Source organism: Astyanax mexicanus, chromosome 13, assembly GCF_023375975.1.
Source record: "Astyanax mexicanus isolate ESR-SI-001 chromosome 13, AstMex3_surface, whole genome shotgun sequence".
NCBI lineage: Eukaryota > Metazoa > Chordata > Actinopteri > Characiformes > Acestrorhamphidae > Astyanax > Astyanax mexicanus.
This window is the reverse complement of record NC_064420.1, coordinates 25,772,078-25,789,787: the sequence shown is the minus strand read 5'-3', so window position 1 is coordinate 25,789,787 and position 17,710 is coordinate 25,772,078. Positions and strand designations below refer to the sequence as shown.

Sequence of the window (17,710 nt, the reverse complement as noted above, 5' to 3'; positions counted from 1 at the left end):
AAATTCAAAATGGTACATGTTTTTTATTATAAAATTAAAATTATAATAAAATAAAATATCTGAAAAGTATAACATGCAAAAGTATTCAGCCACTTTTAAATAAAGTCCAGTGCAATCATTTTCCTTCAGACGTCACTTAATTAGCTACTTAATAGAGTCTAGCTGTGTGTAATTTAGTCTCAGTATAAATACAGCTGTTCTGTGAAGGCCTCAGTGGTTTGTTGGAGAACACTAGTGAACAAACAGCATCATAAAGACCAAGTAACTCGCCAGACAGGTCAGACATAAAGTTGTGGAGAAGTTTAAAGCAGGGTTAGGTTATGAAAACATATCCCAAGCTTTAAGCATCGCAAGAGGCACGGTTCTCAATTCATCATCCAAAAATGGAAAAGTATTCAACAACTGCGAACCTACCAAGACATGGCGTCCACCCAAACTGACAGATTAAGCAAGGAGAGCACTGGTCAGAGCAGCAGTAAAGAGGCCCATGGTCACTCTGGAGGAGCTGCAGAAATCCACAGCTCTATAAGTCATGCACTTCACAAATTTAGCCTTTATGGAAGAGTGGCAAGAAAAGAAACATTGTTAATAGAAATATGTAGTGCTGTGTGTGGTATAAATGTAACACATGTTGGTGGTAGCATTATGCTGTATGGATGCTTTTCCTCAGCAGGGACTGGGAAGCTGAAAGAAAACCAGTTGGAGGCTGCAGAAGACTCGGAACTGGGAAAGAGATTCACCTTCCAGCAAGACAATGACCCTAAAGATACATTTCTGACCTAAATTCCATTGGGTTTCTGTGGCAAGACATGAAAATTGCTTTTTTACAGATGCTCTCCATCCGACTTTGCTGAGCTTGAGCTATTTTGTAAAGAAGAATGGGCTAAAATATCAGCCTCTTGCTGTGCAATGCTGATAGAGACGAACCCTAAAAGACTTGCAGCTGTAACTGCAGTGAATGGTGGCTCTAATAAGTATGGATATAGGGGGGCTGAATACTTTCACACACATTTTAGATTTTATTTGACCACAATTTTCATTTTATTTAAACTTTACAATTATGTGCTACTTTGTGTTTGTCTTTGACTTAAAATCTCAATAAAGTACATTTTGTGGTTGTTTGTGGTAAAGCACAAGTTTGTGGTTGTAAGGTGACAAAATATAAAAAAAATCCCAAGAGATATGAATTCTTTTGCAAGTCACGGTAAAAAAAAAAAACTAAATTTAGCACTTTTAGCAGAAAAACGATGTAGGAGCATCCAGCTTCTGGAGAAGAGTCTTCTGGAGAGAACAATCAGAGACGCAATCCTTCACCTCAAGAATCATTTAATCTTAACACTGAACACATTCAAAAACATATACACACACACACACACTGCCTCACACACACGCGCGCGCGCACACAAACACATTCATCAAAATCAGATGTCCTATGAGCTTTACTCGAGCTTTTCACCCTCAGAGAACATGCAGAGTCTGGAACCACGTTCAATATAAAATATATCCAAACAAACATGAAGAACAGACTGATGGGTTTAATGTCTTTAATAAAAAGATTAGAAACACACTTCTCTGTTAGTCCATCAGCACATGAGGATATGTTCTTTCTCTTCTTTCTCTCTGTCCATCGGAACAGTCTCTCTCTCTTTTCTCTAAAAGCTGTAAATGAGTGTGTGAAGCTGAGTGTGAGTGTAACTGTAAGACATTTAAACTTGGGGGTTCAGCACCTCCAGAAAGAGGCTGACAGAGCAGCGGTTCCTCCTGAGGAAAGTGCTGAGGAACATCATCACAGTTCTGATGAAGAAACATCGTAGAAGAAACATTCAGAACATCCACACCGACCGTCGGGTTCCTCACTTCCTGCTGGAGGCGGGGCCTTTGTGGAACAGGTAAATCGGCCTCTGGAGACCTGAGAGGAGAAAACAAAAGCAATTCAATTGCAAGATTCAGACGGTTTTAAGGTATATCACAGTATTTTTTTATTATTATTATTATCTATTTATATTTTTTTGCACAAATGGTTAATGACATTCTTCTACAGTTATGAGAAGGGTATAGCTGCAGCCCCGGAGACTGCAGTTTTAGGACCCTGCCTTTTTTTTAGGACTGCCACCTAGAGCTGGGCGATTAATCGATTTTATTGATTAATTCGAATTTACAGTTAAGGACAATGTGTTTTTGAGAAAATCGATTATCTCAGAGTTTTAATTTTCACCACCGACGCTCCCCTAAGCTTAGCCCCGCCCCTCTCTTCCGCGCGTGTGACACGAAAAAAAAAACTCACTGAATTTAACTCACACAGTCTCAGTCAGTCACTCACCTCATTCCCCATGTAGCCTGTCACTCACCTCCTCCACAGTGTCTCCTTTTTTGTAAAAAGCTATTCAACAATTTGTCTATAATAGGTTTAAAAATAAAGAAAACTTAAGAAAGCTAAAAATTTTTTTTTTAAAAAAGTAATAAAATAAAAAACTGCTCTTATAATAACATTTAACAACACAGCAAAAAACTGATTAATGTAATTTACATAAAAATAAAGTTATTTTGAGACATGACTGCCTATTTAAAAAGCAACAGAAGTTGTTCATTTGTTGAAGTATATTTGTATCATGTTTTTTACTCACTTTTTTCTCTCTCACAGTGTTAATCCTTTAAAGTTTAAAAACTATGTATTATGCAAATTAGGTGATGACGTCATTTAGCGACTTTTAGGAGATTTTAGTAGGGGTAAAAAAACGATTTAAATCTAAAAATCTGATTTTTTAAAAAACCAACTCTACTGCCACCTAAAAAAAGTGATCGTGGACACAATGGATTACAGTCGGAATGTGAATCAGGTCATGGCCTACATTAAATGTACTAAAATATTTAGATGGTTTGAATTGGACATCAATGTAATTCTGTACACAGATTGTGACAATACACGTAATGTTAACCTAAAAAGCATTACAAGCACCTAACATTACGTTTTAACCAAAGATAGCTTGCTTCAAAACACCTATTAGCCTGTTAGTTATTCTTTAATTAAAAAGAATATCGCGGTATGGTAATTAGTTCCGCTTAGCACATAGATTGAATTTTAAAAGATGACAAAGAATATGTTTACTACGTTTCAGTACATTAAATCAGTGTAATGTTAGCCCACTGTCTTGGGTGTAACATTGAATACTTATTTAAATCAATAGTTAAGTTAATAATCTTGAATAATATGTGTTGTCATTTGTAATAGTAATTTTATGATCCTGTCTGCATATAACATTTAGGTTATGTTTGTACGATCTTCAATATAAAAGCTGCATGTAAGTTTGAAGGGGGCTGCTTACTATTCGTTAAAAAAAATACTTCAAATTCAATTTAAAGGGAACAATAGTTATGCCTTATTTTAAATGGTGCTGTCTGTTTACATTTTTTTTTAAATATAAGAACTGAAAATCGTAAATCGTAAACATAATTGAGAATTGCTCATATATTTGAAGAATATTGAGTTTTTTTTTCTCAATATCGCCCAGCTCTAATAGACACTAGAGTAGTTTGAAGTAGGGGTGGGCGGTATGGCTCTAAAATAATATCACGATATTTCTGGGTATTCTAGCGATAACGATATACTTGGCGATATAGAAAAACAGAAAAATAATTAATTAATTTCAGGAATATAGTACAAGAGTATAACAGCAGAATCATTATGTGGCAAAATAAATAATATAGCATAAAATAATATAATGCAGCAAAAAATACTGCAGAATATTTAGTGCATGCATATAAACTGCAAACTAAAACAATTATACAATAAATACACCTAAAGCTTCACAGTAAATAATAGACTACTTTTAAGACAGAACAGCCCTATGATCACGATATGGATTTTTAATATCATGATATTTCTGTGCCACAATATATTGTATAGGATATAATATTGGCCACCCCTAGTTTGAAGTTTCAAAAATATTTAAATCTTTTGAAAAGTAGTTTGGCTCCATTACAGATAACAAATACATATTATAGCACCATGTCTTCCTTGTGTCACTGAGATGTAGTTGGGAGTTCTAAGACGATAGATAGATAGATAGATAGATAGATAGATAGATAGATAGATAGATAGATAGATAGATAGATAGATAGATAGATAGATAGATAGATAGATAGATAGATAGATAGATAGATAGATAGATAGATAGATAGATAGATAGATAGATAGATAGATAGATAGATAGATAGATAGATAGATAGATAGATAGATAGATAGATAGATAGATAGATAGATAGATAGATAGATAGATAGATAGATAGATAGATAGATAGATAGATAGATAGATAGATAGATAGATAGATAGATAGATAGATAGATAGATAGATAGATAGATAGATAGATAGATAGATAGATAGATAGATAGATAGATAGATAGATAGATAGATAGATAGATAGATAGATAGATAGATAGATAGATAGATAGATAGATAGATAGATAGATAGATAGATAGATAGATAGATAGATAGATAGATAGATAGATAGATAGATAGATAGATAGATAGATAGATAGATAGATAGATAGATAGATAGATGCAAGGTCTTAAAACTGCAGTCTCCGGGGCTGCAGCTATATACTATTGACTGTTATGAGTGCATATAATATCAAACACTAAGGTTTTAATTACTATGGGTTCACTTTGTCTCACAAAATTACACAATATATTAAGGAATCAGACTGCATTCACTGAAAATCAGCTTAAAAAAAAAACTTTAAAAAGAAGTACGAAAACAACTTTAAAACACCCACTAAACTAAATATACTAAATCTAAACACTTTCAACGTGCCCAGATGACCCAGCTTCGTATTCCGCCTTCGCATCACACCCACTCTAACCCATAAAAGGTCCATGAAAATCACTCAATGAATATTTAAAATGTAGGATTCCCCATTCATCCTGTGCGGGATAACAGAGGAACACACCACAAAGAATGGAAATTTTGGAGAATGTGAAGTAGAAAACCTAGTTTTTAGAGTGCGAGGAGCAAGAACGTATTGTTGTTTAGTGGTTTTAGCCAACATGTGGCTGCACCAGAGGTTAATAAAAGTTTTCAGATTCACCAGCTCTGGTGAAGTCTCAGGCTGTCCTGCTTTGAGAAACATGAGAACAGAACTCCTGAAGCTTCTTCTTCTGCTGCTGCTCCTTGCAATATGAGTAACTATAGCCCTTTTAAATATATTTATACTGTAGCGTGAAGGATAATATAAATACATACTGAACTGAATGTATTCGTTAACTTGAGAACCAAGGGAATTGTGATAAACTGATAAACAGATACTAAAATACTTTAATGCCTCAAATGGCTTTAATAATAATATATTGTCAATTGATATTAAGCTTGTGTCTAACACGTGCAATAGAGCTTTTGAGAAATATCTCTTGAATATTCAACGCTATTTTAACGAGTATTTTAGGTCTGTTTATAGTGTTTATGGAACTATTTAAGATATATTTAAAAAGTTGTTGGTTCTATCTCTTTTTAATGTCTATTGTTTACATTCTTTACTTGTTTTTCTGCTAATAAAGTATGATTTCTTCATATATTGGGTATTTTTTGAGGGAAAAAGCAAACCCAATAGTGATCAAACACTTAATTTAAAGCATTAATGTTTGATATTATATTATATGTACTCCTAACAGTACAGTAAGTCACAAACATGTATAAAGCCATGCAAATATATATATATATATATTTTGTGGCTTTTTAGTTTACTACATAACTTGAACACACAAATTTTCCCCTACATGGTCTGAAAATTTCTTGATGAATGGACCAATAGAAATTCCCTAAAATTAGGTTTTAACTCTCTTTTAAAATAGCTGTATCGGAGATACTTGTTTTTTTTGTATTGGACAGCGATGATATAACGCAGAATAAGATACAGCAAGCAACTATGAAATAAAATATGTGAAGATATTTTGCACATTTACTTGCAGTTCCGTGCTTCACCACATGATGTCACCAATTTCTGATCTCTCTGCAATCTTTTGACCTTGCCTAAATGTGCGCTCATTTATACACCAAGTACTGTATTTATTTATGAATCACAGTTCTTGCATGAAATGTTGCACACGCACATTTCAGTCCTGTTTTTAAGCGTATGCACCCTTTACAAATAAAGCCCCTGGAGTTTCTACAAACACACACCAAAAAAAAAAAAAAAAAAAGCATGCAAGATGATCATGGCGGTCTACCTTTAGGACAGCTGTTGGGAGTGCTGATGAGCTCGTAGCTGGTAAAGCCCACCTCAGAGGTGAGGTAGGTGCTGAACTGGTCCGGTCTGAGCCGAATACTGTTGTAGTTTCTAAAGGTGGTTTCCTAAAAAACATACAAAGCTGTGTTACTGAAGAGACATTCATACAGATTCTGTATATGGCTTGCCCTTATTTAACAATACATGCCCATACTGCCCAGCTGGAGAGAATGACTGCAAGTAAAAAAAAACAGTACTAAAACTATTTGATGAATTTTAATCATACTTTCTACGATACATCAAGACCTAACTCCATCTTTTTTCATATCATACCAAATTTGGAATGACTTTTTTGTCTATTTTGTAGGTTATATAACTAGGCATTTCCCTTATTACAGCTTGTGAATTGTAAGCTCCATATATATTTTGTAGTGTTGGTCTTTGTCGATCATGTCTGTGTCTGTTTGTCTGTGTCTATAGAGGTCTTATTTATGTTTGATATGTAATCCTCCATGTGTAGCTTTAGTTTTGGGAATATGGGTGGTGGGAGGGAAGTAATGGGGACCTACTTTAATTTTTTTTAATTACAAATAGAAAAATGATAATGAGGCAGGAAAAAATATATATATAAATGCACAAAATGTTTACATAAAAAAACGTTATGGTCCCCATAAGGTGGGGTGGTGGTGAGGCCAAAGGATAGTGGCACAGGATTGGAAAAAAAATATATACGTATAATATTTACACCTGGTTACACCTAGCCTTACCTACATTTAGCATTAATCTAGATTAACACCATTTTAAACATTTGTAGATCCATAGAGAACCTGGTAAATGCGCAGTTAAGTAATGCGTCTGATTTGCTTTACATTTAGCGCCATCTAGTGCTAAAGGGGCAACATAGTACACAGGATGTGCACAGGAAGTGCATTTATACACACTTTACTATCTATGGGTTTACACTGTGAAAAATGATCCAATATTTCATATTTGTGAGTGTCAAAAGTATTTGAATCTCTAGGATTAGCAGTTAGTTTGAAGTTGAATTAGAGGTGAATTAGGTGTTTTCAATCAAATGGAAATAATCAGGTGTGAGTGGGCGGAGCCTGTTTTATTTAAAGAACAGGGATATATCAAAGTCTGCTCCTCACAACACCTTTGTGGAAGAGTATCACGTATCATGAAACGTTTCATTGCAGCCATTACTACAAATTCGTGCCAGATCCTGACAGCAAAGGTTCACATACTTTTGCCACTCAAATATGTAATATTGGATCCTTTTCCTCGATAAACAAATGACCAAGTTTATTATTTTTGTCTCATTTGTTTAACTAGGTTCTCTTTATCTACTTTTAGGGGAAGAGAAGTAAAAATCTGATGATGTTCTTAGTAAAATTTCTTGTGCAGAAATATAAGAACAATAGAAAATTCTAAAGGCTTGCTGTATGTCAGATTGATAGAAGACTGCTCTCTGAAAGTGCTTCTCTCCATCTTGCAGTGCTCTGTTAAACACTGCTCACCACTATAATGGTCTAAATATAAAAGGTTTTCACACATGCACAAACTGAGAATACCAAGAATACTCCAATTAAGAGAATGCATGCTCTGAGAAATATGATTACTGCACTAAAATCCAGCTCTCATTATCTTTTGAATTCTTAATTTGATTTTTAGACCTTGCTCCAAATCAAGAAAACAGAGTATGCTGTTTATACGGCCAGAAGGCGAATTTGATTAAATTAGGCAGAATTAATTTGGCCTCATGTATCATTATTTCCCATAATAAAACATGATACTAAATAGAAAATACTTAGAATACCTGTTAATTAATATTATATACAGCTCTGGATAAAATTAAGAGACCACTTCAGTTTCTGAATCAGTTTCTCTGATTTAGCTATTTATACACTGCAAAAAAAAAATCCATTGGCAAAAACTAGACAAAATATATGCAAATAAAGACAAATATATGTATTTTAAGAAAAAGAATCTGCCAATGGGGTAAGCAAAATGTTCTTAGTAAGATTTCTTACAAAAAGCAATGGCAAAATCTCAAAATGAGTAAAGTTACACCTAAATCAAGGAAAGAAGTCACTGTTTTTGGACACAAGAATCAGAACAACTAATAATGCTGCTTGATTGTGCTTATTTTGAGTTCAAATTACTTAAAATAAGTTACAAATTCTAAGTAAGAATGATTAAGATAATTATCCCTAAAATAAGCAAAATAATCTAACACTTACAATGCTTAGTAAGACAAAAAGTCTAATCAGAAAAGAAAATAAGATTTATTGCCTTAAATTTAGAAAATTTCACTTGCTAAGATTTAGTTTTTTGCAGTGTAGGTAAATGTAGGATAAAACATTTTTTTTGCTCATTTTACTCCTCAACAAACTACAGACAACAAACTACAGACAACATTTCTCCCAAATTCCAAATAAAAATATTTTCATTTAGAGCATTTATTTGCAGAAAATGAGAAATGGCGAAAATAACAAAAAAGATGCAGAGCTTTCAGACCTCAAATAATGCAAAGAAAACAAGTTCATATTCACACCGTTTTAAGAGTTCAGAAATCACTATTTGGTGGAATAAGCCTGTTTTTTTGCATATTGGCATGTTCTCCTCCACCAGTCTTACACACTGCTTTTGGATAACTTTATGGCACTCCTGGTGCGAAAATTCAAGCAGTTCAGTTTGGTTTGATGGCTTGTGATCATATCTTCCTCTTGATTATATTTCAGAGGTTTCAATTTGGTAAAATCAAAAAAAGAAAACTCAACATTTTTAAATGGTCTCTTATTTTTTTCTAGAGCTGTATACTGTTATTATGATATAAATGACACCCTACTACTCCAGTCTTATGTACAGGAATATGTCCCCTCCCTCCTCCCTTACCGTCAGTCTCTTCCTCTTGCTGTAGGAGCTCCAGGGCTGGGCCTCCAGAAGGAAAACTCCTCCGGGGGTGAGATGTCTGTAGGCTCGTTTAAAGAGCCGCTGCAGTCCCAGATCACCCCAGTTCAGGTGCACCCACTTAGTTACGCTTAGGCACAGGATGACATCATACTCTGCACGCTGGGACATCACACCTGCCTCGCTCTCTGGTACATAGTTCCCCTGCGCACAAACACACAGAGACAGAGACACAGAGAGTTCATTGTTACACAGAACTTCTAGGAGATGTAATGCTGAGCTCCTAACACAGTCCTAACATAGAGAAGACAGGTTAATTTCCAAACATCTCATATCCCAGATAAAGCTGATCACCTCAACCTCATCTTTCTGTAATCAGACTATCCATTAAATGTTCTAATTAGTGCAACATCATTTAGAGAAACAGCCTAGAGACACTGTATTTAGTTTTACATCTTCTTTATAACACCCTGCTTTTCTTCTTCCTCTTATGCTTAAAAATACACATGCTGAGTGTATGTATTTATGTATGTAAATATGTTTTTTTTTTTTAACAGGCCAATTTCAACATGATGAAAAAAGAACATTGCTTTTGCATTTGTTCAAGTGTTAAGAATGTTCAGAGGTGGAAAAAGTACTGACAAATTGTAATTGAGTAAAAGTACCTTTACTTTGCTAAAATTCTACTCAAGTAAAAGTAAAAGTACCCATCTTAAAATCTACTTGAGTAAAAGTAAAAAAGTACTCAATTTTAAATTTACTTTGAGTAAAAGTTACATAGTTACTTTTATTTATGTGATGTAAAAAAGTACAACAAATCATAAATTAAATCTTTTTAATGAATTATTATTCCAAATAATAATTTGGACCTTTAAGGCAGTATTTGTTCAGACCACCCCATAAAACATTTTCAAGAACAAGAGACATAGGTTTCTACAATCCATTTTTTTCTTTACTGTTAAAAGGTTATGGTCATATAGGTGACTATAAACCATATTTTTATAGTTTTCTTGCTATTTACATGTTTTTTTTTTGTTTTTTTTTACATTTAAGCAGATTGTTTAATGTTTCCAATAAAAACTTGAACATCAAATCATACAAAAAAACTGTTGGTGGGAGCATGCACAGTGGTGTAAAGAAGCACATATTGATGGGTAGCATAACTCGACAGAACACTGGTTCCCCCGAGCACAGCTGATTCACACAGCGTCTCTCCCGCTAACCATAATAAACACTGCTGGGAAAAGTTCAGCTGTGCTGCCATGGAGAAGAACTCAATTTTTTTTATTCAGACAATTAAAACACTTTGATTAAGCAATCTAAAGTTAAAGATAAAGTTTTTTTATCCAGATAAATTGACTGTGGCTTTTAAAAAAAAAGGAATTTAGTGTGACCATGATTTATGTTAAAATTAATTAATTTCCTTAACATGCTCAACATGTGTTTTACAATGAGTTTTATCACTGATTGTGGAAACTTCACACTAGACCTCAAGCAGCTTGGACTGTGTGCCTCTCCACTCTTCCTCTAGGTCCCTTGATTTCCAAATGAAATGCAAAATTTACTGATGGTCAGTGATGTTTTGGAGAGAGATGTATAATATAGCAGCCAGAGAATTTAGTTAATTTATTAAAAATGTGTCATATTTATAGCTATTATGGATTGCAGCACATGGTGAGTGGTCATTCCAAATGAGCTCCTGTGGTTAAAAATCCTTTAAGGAGATTGATAATGAATAAATTACTTACAAAAAAAGATTTTAACTAAATGTGGCAAGATTTTACAGAAAGGTCATTAAAATGTTTCACAAACATTTATAAATGATATTATATTTATTTTTTATATTATATTTAGAATAAAACTGGAACTACAACATCTTCCTAACACCCTGCTGTTTGCGATATGTTACTTTTAAACTGAAATTTAGGGTATTTTTAAGGGAGTCATGAAAGACTGGTGACTGTCCAGTATTTGTTAACATTAGCTTAGCATCTACTGTTGTAAACAGCTGTAATAGAAACATATATTAGATATTAATCTGGAGTTAGTGATCAAGTAAAAGTAGAAATGTATACAATTACTATGCCCAGACATGAGGAAAAAGTACTCAGAGGTTGAAGTGTTCTTTAAGCAGCACACTAACATTTAAATATTAAGTAGTGTACTAATATACTTATGGAGCAGGGAGCCACTTGAGCTGCAGCCGCAATGAAAACATTTTTACTGTAAAGTTGGTAATATGAACATGGCCTATGACACAGTTCCCTGGACAGGAATAAGGCCTAAACCTAAACTACACGTTCTTATTAGTGGAGAATCTACAATCCCGCTGCTGTGCAGTCAAATGTAGGCCTAATCCCTGTCTGCAAAACAGTCAATCAACACGGTCTGTCTGCAAGAGAGAACAGACTTAATGCTAAAACCCAAACACTCCAAACACTGCTTGTAAAAAAAAAAAATAAAAAAAAAAAAAAATAAAAAAAAAAAATCTTTACTCATAGAAGTATACTTGAACTCCACCCATGGTGTGTATGTGTAGGTGGTGTTAAAGGCTGTTATGACCGTTTTTGCTTCAGGCTGATCAGCTCCAGAGAGAGATTAGAAAACACGATTCTATCAGCGTCTCTCTCTGTTCACTTACAGCCATTCAGTTACAGGCTGTCTCCTGACCACACACACACACACACCCACACACAGTTGTGAGTTCAGAAAGCGAATCATTATAAATATCTGTTACAAGGTTGTGAGTTACGCAATGGTCAACACCACTGTAGTAAACATTACCCCAGCACCAATCTGCCCTCAGTAACAACCCAGGCTACTGTTACACACACACACACACACACACACACACACACAAATAAATAAATAAATCACAGGAATAACAACACGCATCTCAACCACAAGGGGGGGGGCTCATGATTTAGTTTCACCTCAGATTCCCCTGCCTCTTGTACTCTCTCACCCACACAAAATATTAAGAGTCCACTTCAGTTTCTGAATCAGTTTCTCTGTTTTGCTTTTTATAGGTAAATGTTTGAGTAAAATGAACATTGTTGTTTTATTCTATAAACTATGGACAACATTTCTCTTTTAAAAATATTGTAATTTATACCGTTTATTTGCAGAAAATAAGAAAGGGCCTGAAATAACAAAAAAGATGCAGAGCTTTCAGACATTAAATAATGCAAAGAAACAAGTTCATATTCATAACGTTTTAAGAGTTCAAAAATCAATATGTGGTGAAATAACCCTGTTTTTGTTAATCACAGGTTTCATGCATATTGGCATGTTCTCCTTCACCAGTCTTACACACTGCTTTTTGATAACTTTATGCATCTTCTGGTGCAACAATTCAAGCAGTTCAGCTTGGTTTGATGGCTTGTGATCATTCATCTTCCTCTTGACTATATTCCAGAGGTTTTCAATTTGGTGAAATCAAAGAAACCTATAATTTAAGTGGTCTCTTATTTTTTTTTTCCAGAGCTGTACACACACACACGCACGCACGCACACACACACACTATACAAACAGAAATACAAATACATGCATTTACAATATACAATATTATTATTATTATAATTACTATTATTATTATTATTATTATTATTATTATTATTATTATTATTATTATTATTATTATTATTATTATGTTGCAATTAAAACAGACATTAAATCTCCTAGCCACAAGGGGTGGTGTTTCAATTTCCTCAGACAGACACGCAGACACACAGACATACAGACCCACAGACACACCTTTAACCAAAACCTATCCTTAAAAGCAAATATTGGGTTAAAGTAATTGCAAAAAAACAATATGTGCATGAGTATCGATGACACAGAACTGGTCATAATAGTTACAAAACAATTAACTGTAAATGATCTGCAGTTAAATATGATGTGAATAAACTTTTTGGTTAAGCTTTACCTCATCCATCTTTGAAAATATGTACATAATTATTGTTTATTAATGCTACTGTTGCAGCTCAGAGCAGCTGTGTGTAAATGTGTTAAAGTGTAAAAGACACCAAAACATGCACCCATGCTCATGACCACCAAGTGGTGCTCATGTCTCAGTTCTATCTCCCACTCTTTATCAGTCTTTCTTTCTCTCTCTCTCTCTCTCTCTCTCTCTCTCTCTCTCTCTATCTCTCTCACTCTCAGTCTTACCTTCATGAAGGACACGTTGTTGGGGAAGAGCCCAGGGGTGTGAGGCTGTAGTGGGGGGGCTGCAATGGGCCCCCTGCACAGTCTGAAGGAGACAGGAAATGGGCGGAGCGGTTCTAGTTGCAGCTTCATTAATGGGATCAGCTCTGACCCCTGACCCCCCACCTGCCCCTCACAGGCCTTTCGCTTGGAGTTATCCTCAGGTATTTCCCTTGTGTTTGTGTGTCTATTTGTGCTCTCAGTTCTGTCCTCCTGCTGCTGCTGCTTCTCCTCCTGCACCTTGTCTCCTCTCGCCTCCCCATGGCCCACACAACCACTCTGCACTTCCTGTCTCTGCAGCTCAGACAGGAAGTGGCGAAGGTTTTGCCGTGCGGCATGCACCAGCCGCCCGTCTATGTCCAGGCCCAGGATGTGGGCAGGGCTCCAGTGCTTGGCAATGGCAAGAGTCAGGTGCCCGACATTGCATCCAATGTCCAGCACCTTTTTCCCACGGAACCATTCAGGCCTCAGAGCAGCCAGGCGTGGATCCCTGCTCGGCGCCGGGGTCTGGTACCCGTAGTAATGGCTGTAGGTACCATACTGGAATTTGCGCTGTGGCTTCCGCCGGTTTTGCAGGGCCTGGCGAGGACCGGGACGGTGCAATCCTATGGCTCCACTCACAATTGGTGTGTGAAAGGACGTTTGGCTTTGTCCTTTTTCGGCACAGCACTGTTTGGATGTGGGAGTTGGAGTGATTGACAGTCGTTCCGAACGGCTAGTGGTGCGCCGGCGCTTGCGGTTTTTGGACGGGTGGGCGGAGCTTGTGAAGTTACTGGTTCCAGCTGCAGGGGCAGAGCTAGTGGAGGTGTTGGATCGCCGCCGAGGCAATATGGGCGGAACCACCTCATCCCTGCAGTTGATGGATGTGTTGAGTTCATAGGGACGTGGTGACTCCTCCACAGGTTCCAAGTCTAGAAGTGTGGCGCCCTCTTTGGCCACTTCTGGAACATCACCAACCTGCCCGTCCCCGATTCGTGACACGGGAAATAGAGCCCTAATGGCTTCATCTCCTTTTGACCTTTCTAGGTCAGAGGCCTCAAGCTGGACACTACCGTGGTGCCGGTTCCTATGGCGCCGCCTACCGCCGCCGATCTTCATGGGCGACACCAGAACACCTCCGTGAGCATCCCCACCTTTCCCGCTCAGGTTCAGCGGGTCGGTAATGTCTTTAGGGATCAGAATCTCTACAGGTTCCCTGCTTTTGGCAGGCAGGGGCGAGGACTTTGGTGTCTCAGCGTTCAGTGCTTTGTTCACCTCCTCGTCTAGCAGGCTGTTGAGGTTGAGGGGATCAAAGATGTTGCCCCCCAGAAGAAAGTTGGTGGGGAGCACAGGCTCACAGTCGGAGTTAGCACGGCGGCGGCGCTTGCTAAATCCGGGGTGTTTAAAGCCAGCGCTCATGCTGTAGCGCCGCTTTCCCAGTTTCTGAGCAGACTGCTGCTGCTGAGGCCCAGACTGGGGCTGAGGTACAGGCTGGAGGCCGTTCTTCATCGTCAAGGGTTTACCATCACCCCTCACTCTCACAGCCTCAGTAACTTCAGCTTCCACCTCTGGGGGAGCACGCAGCTCTGCTAGCACCATGTTGGCCATAAAAGGTGCACTGATGTTTATGGGCGGGCTTGGGCTTTTGCCACGCCTACTTAAAGCCCCCGTCCCATCCCCTGTTAACACAGTCTCTTTCTCTATGGACATTTCAATCATCTTCTTCCATCAATCTGCTCCTGCAGCCTGCATTGGCCCTATGTGAGAGAAATGAAAAAAAGAGAGAAATGCATTAGCATATATATGAGCATTGTGTGTCTTTACATTATAGTAATGTTAATAGTATTAATAATAATGCTTGTTAACTTACTTGCACTAAAACTTATAAAAGTTATATGCACTTCTTATGTGATTCTACACACCGTAGAATTCTACATGTGCTCTACTGTAACTGCAGCTCATCTACGCTGATCACAAACTATCCAGCCAGATATGCAGCGGGTCTTTAGGCATCATGACCGATCGAGCTCTTTGATCCAAGGAGAAAAGGGTGCTTTAATAATAAACCTGGCCCTGGATGAAGAAGGCGTCCTGCAGCTCATTAATAATGCTGCATGAACTACTCAGAGCTCAGAATGGAAGAGTCCAAGCCCCGCCCCTCTCCCTCCCTCCCTTGCCGAGTGCCTCCGCCTCCTCTCCTCTGCTGAGCTGAGCTGTGGCTGAGAGCTTCCCTCCCCCAAGTAACTGCCTTCCTTCTCTGCAGAGAAAAGAGAGCAAAAAAAAACAAAAAACAAAAACACCCACAAATCTGACTTAGCGACACACAATTTACCGTATCGTGCTCGTGTCCTGTGACCCCGTGTACCCCAAAACAAAAACGCACCAAGTCTAAAAAAAGGGATCTAGACCCGTGACGCTTCTGTAAAAAAAAAAGTCGATATTTTTTTTAACACGAATGTGTTAAAAACCGCCCGAGCACGGTCAGCCCGACATGGATGTGTGCGTGAATGCCAGAAAGTGGACGTTGTTTTTTCTATCTGCTCTGTGAAACGGTGTATAAAAGCTGGGAGCTGCTGGATCTCAGGCAGAGACAGAGCCACACACACGCTCTTATATCCCACTACAAGCTACAGGGGGGAGAGCGACCGACACGCGCTCCAGCCAATCACAAGCGCGAACGCACCCTGCCCGTCTCCAAGCGGCCAATCGTGTCGCTTTAAGCCAAGGCATGTGCTACCAACTCCCGCCCCTCGCCCCTGAGGTAGCCGGCGCTGTGCCTGCTCCGCAGTGAACTTTCTCTCATTTCAGAAACAGGATCGATAAAATAGCGCCCGTCTCAGACACGTCATCCCCCTACAATTTACATTAAGACGAACGTGTCGGTTCCCTAAACCGATTGTTCAGCTGTTCCGCTCAAAATCAGTCAGGAATCTGACCGGGCCACCGATTTCCCGTGTAAACAACCTTCCCGATCAGCTCGTTTATTGACTTATCCGAGCTGAAAGCGTCGATTTTACCCCCGCCATAATTATCAGCACTGATCACACTCTCATATGCTCAGATATTTAGGGTGTTTGATGTGTTTCTGTCGACATTTTTACCATACACTTGGGCACCCCTCCCCCATCAACTACTTACTAACCCCCCTTCATCGCGTCCAGCGAGAGAGGGATTCTGGGGAATGCAGTTTTAGCGCGGAAATACTGTAGTTCGTAAAGCCAAATCTAATGATCACTACATGATCACTACACGATTACATGTTTATTACTCAGGTAGAATTATAGATAGTAGAGTTTTAAAATACTTATGCAGAAGTTGAAGTATAAACTCAAGCTTTTTACTCAAGTAAAAGTGCTGCTTTCAAAACTATTTAAAGTTTAAAAGTAAAAGTAATGTTAGAGAAAAAAAAACAGGAGCCTATTGTATCTTTCACGAACTTTGTGTATTTGTACAGATGTTACTGCACAGTAAAATAGTACTTTCCCCAATAATGAGTCCAATAAAAAAATTCTTCCAAATCTTTTTGACTGGTACTTTTAATAATTCTACATTATTTTTTTCCCAAAATCTCTCTCTTAGATTTCTTAATCTTTCAGGCCTCAACAAAATAAATGTATTTATTATATATATTTTTTTCACATAAACTGCTATTTAGTAATCGCATTGCATTGATTTTTTTAATGACCTACATACTGTGCATTACGTAGCGAGTTATTTGAGAGTTAGTGCTTATTATTCATAGCCAAAGCTAAATGACAAAATTAATTAAAATAATAAATAATTGTTAAAAAAAACTTTTTAAATGACTGGCACGTAATAAAATAAAACTAAAATAAAAAGACATTAAGCTAGCTAAATAGCAAAAAAGAATAATCTGACTGGTTAAAATTAGGACCAAGACTAAAGTGGTGACTAAATTTAGCCTTGGCCTTTTTTCTTGAGGAGCTGAGACTAATGGCACTGTCTCAAATTACTTTTTTCATCACAGTGCCCTAAGTCTGACATGAAATGGCAGAAGCTACACCTGAACAGTGTCTGGTCTTAAGCTAATTACACTCATGGATGGTTAAGATAACTCCTTATTCAACATTTAATTACTGTTTATTAACACATTTGTTAATTTAAACATTGTGCACTAAGTAGGGAATATACGTAATTTGAGACAGGGCCGACAGTTTCTACTGGCATGGTGGACTGAACAAATCGTAAAACTTAGCAAGCTAGCTAACAAAGCACTGAACACTAGGTTACTTTTATATTTGTAGCTCTTTCAGAGGCATTGTCCCGCTGCTCCCTATGGCCAGTCTATTCCTGATTAGGAGAAAACTCAACAATGATTACTACCACAATAAAAATGTCCATGAACTATGTAGTGTGCACTAAATAAAG

The 17,710-nt window shown here is 37.3% G+C and overlaps 1 protein-coding gene across 2 annotated transcripts; it reads right to left on the bottom strand.

Annotated features, from left to right (window-relative positions):
- Nucleotides 1-1,530: 1,530 nt before the first annotated feature.
- mepceb (methylphosphate capping enzyme b) lies at nucleotides 1,531-15,942 on the bottom strand. 2 transcript variants are annotated; one of them, XM_049463197.1, is made up of 5 exons: nucleotides 15,654-15,942; nucleotides 13,307-15,078; nucleotides 9,121-9,339; nucleotides 6,224-6,347; nucleotides 1,531-1,909 (listed from the first exon to the last, which is right to left on the bottom strand). In XM_049463197.1, the coding sequence occupies exons 2-5, from the start codon at nucleotides 15,038-15,040 to the stop codon at nucleotides 1,854-1,856; spliced, it is 2,133 nt and encodes a 710-aa protein (XP_049319154.1). In that variant the 5' UTR covers nucleotides 15,041-15,078; nucleotides 15,654-15,942; the 3' UTR covers nucleotides 1,531-1,853. The 2 variants fall into 2 exon arrangements, with proteins under 2 accessions (XP_049319154.1, XP_007234173.3); XM_007234111.4 differs by having other exon boundaries at nucleotides 15,192-15,941.
- Between the last annotated feature and the right edge of the window lie 1,768 nt (nucleotides 15,943-17,710).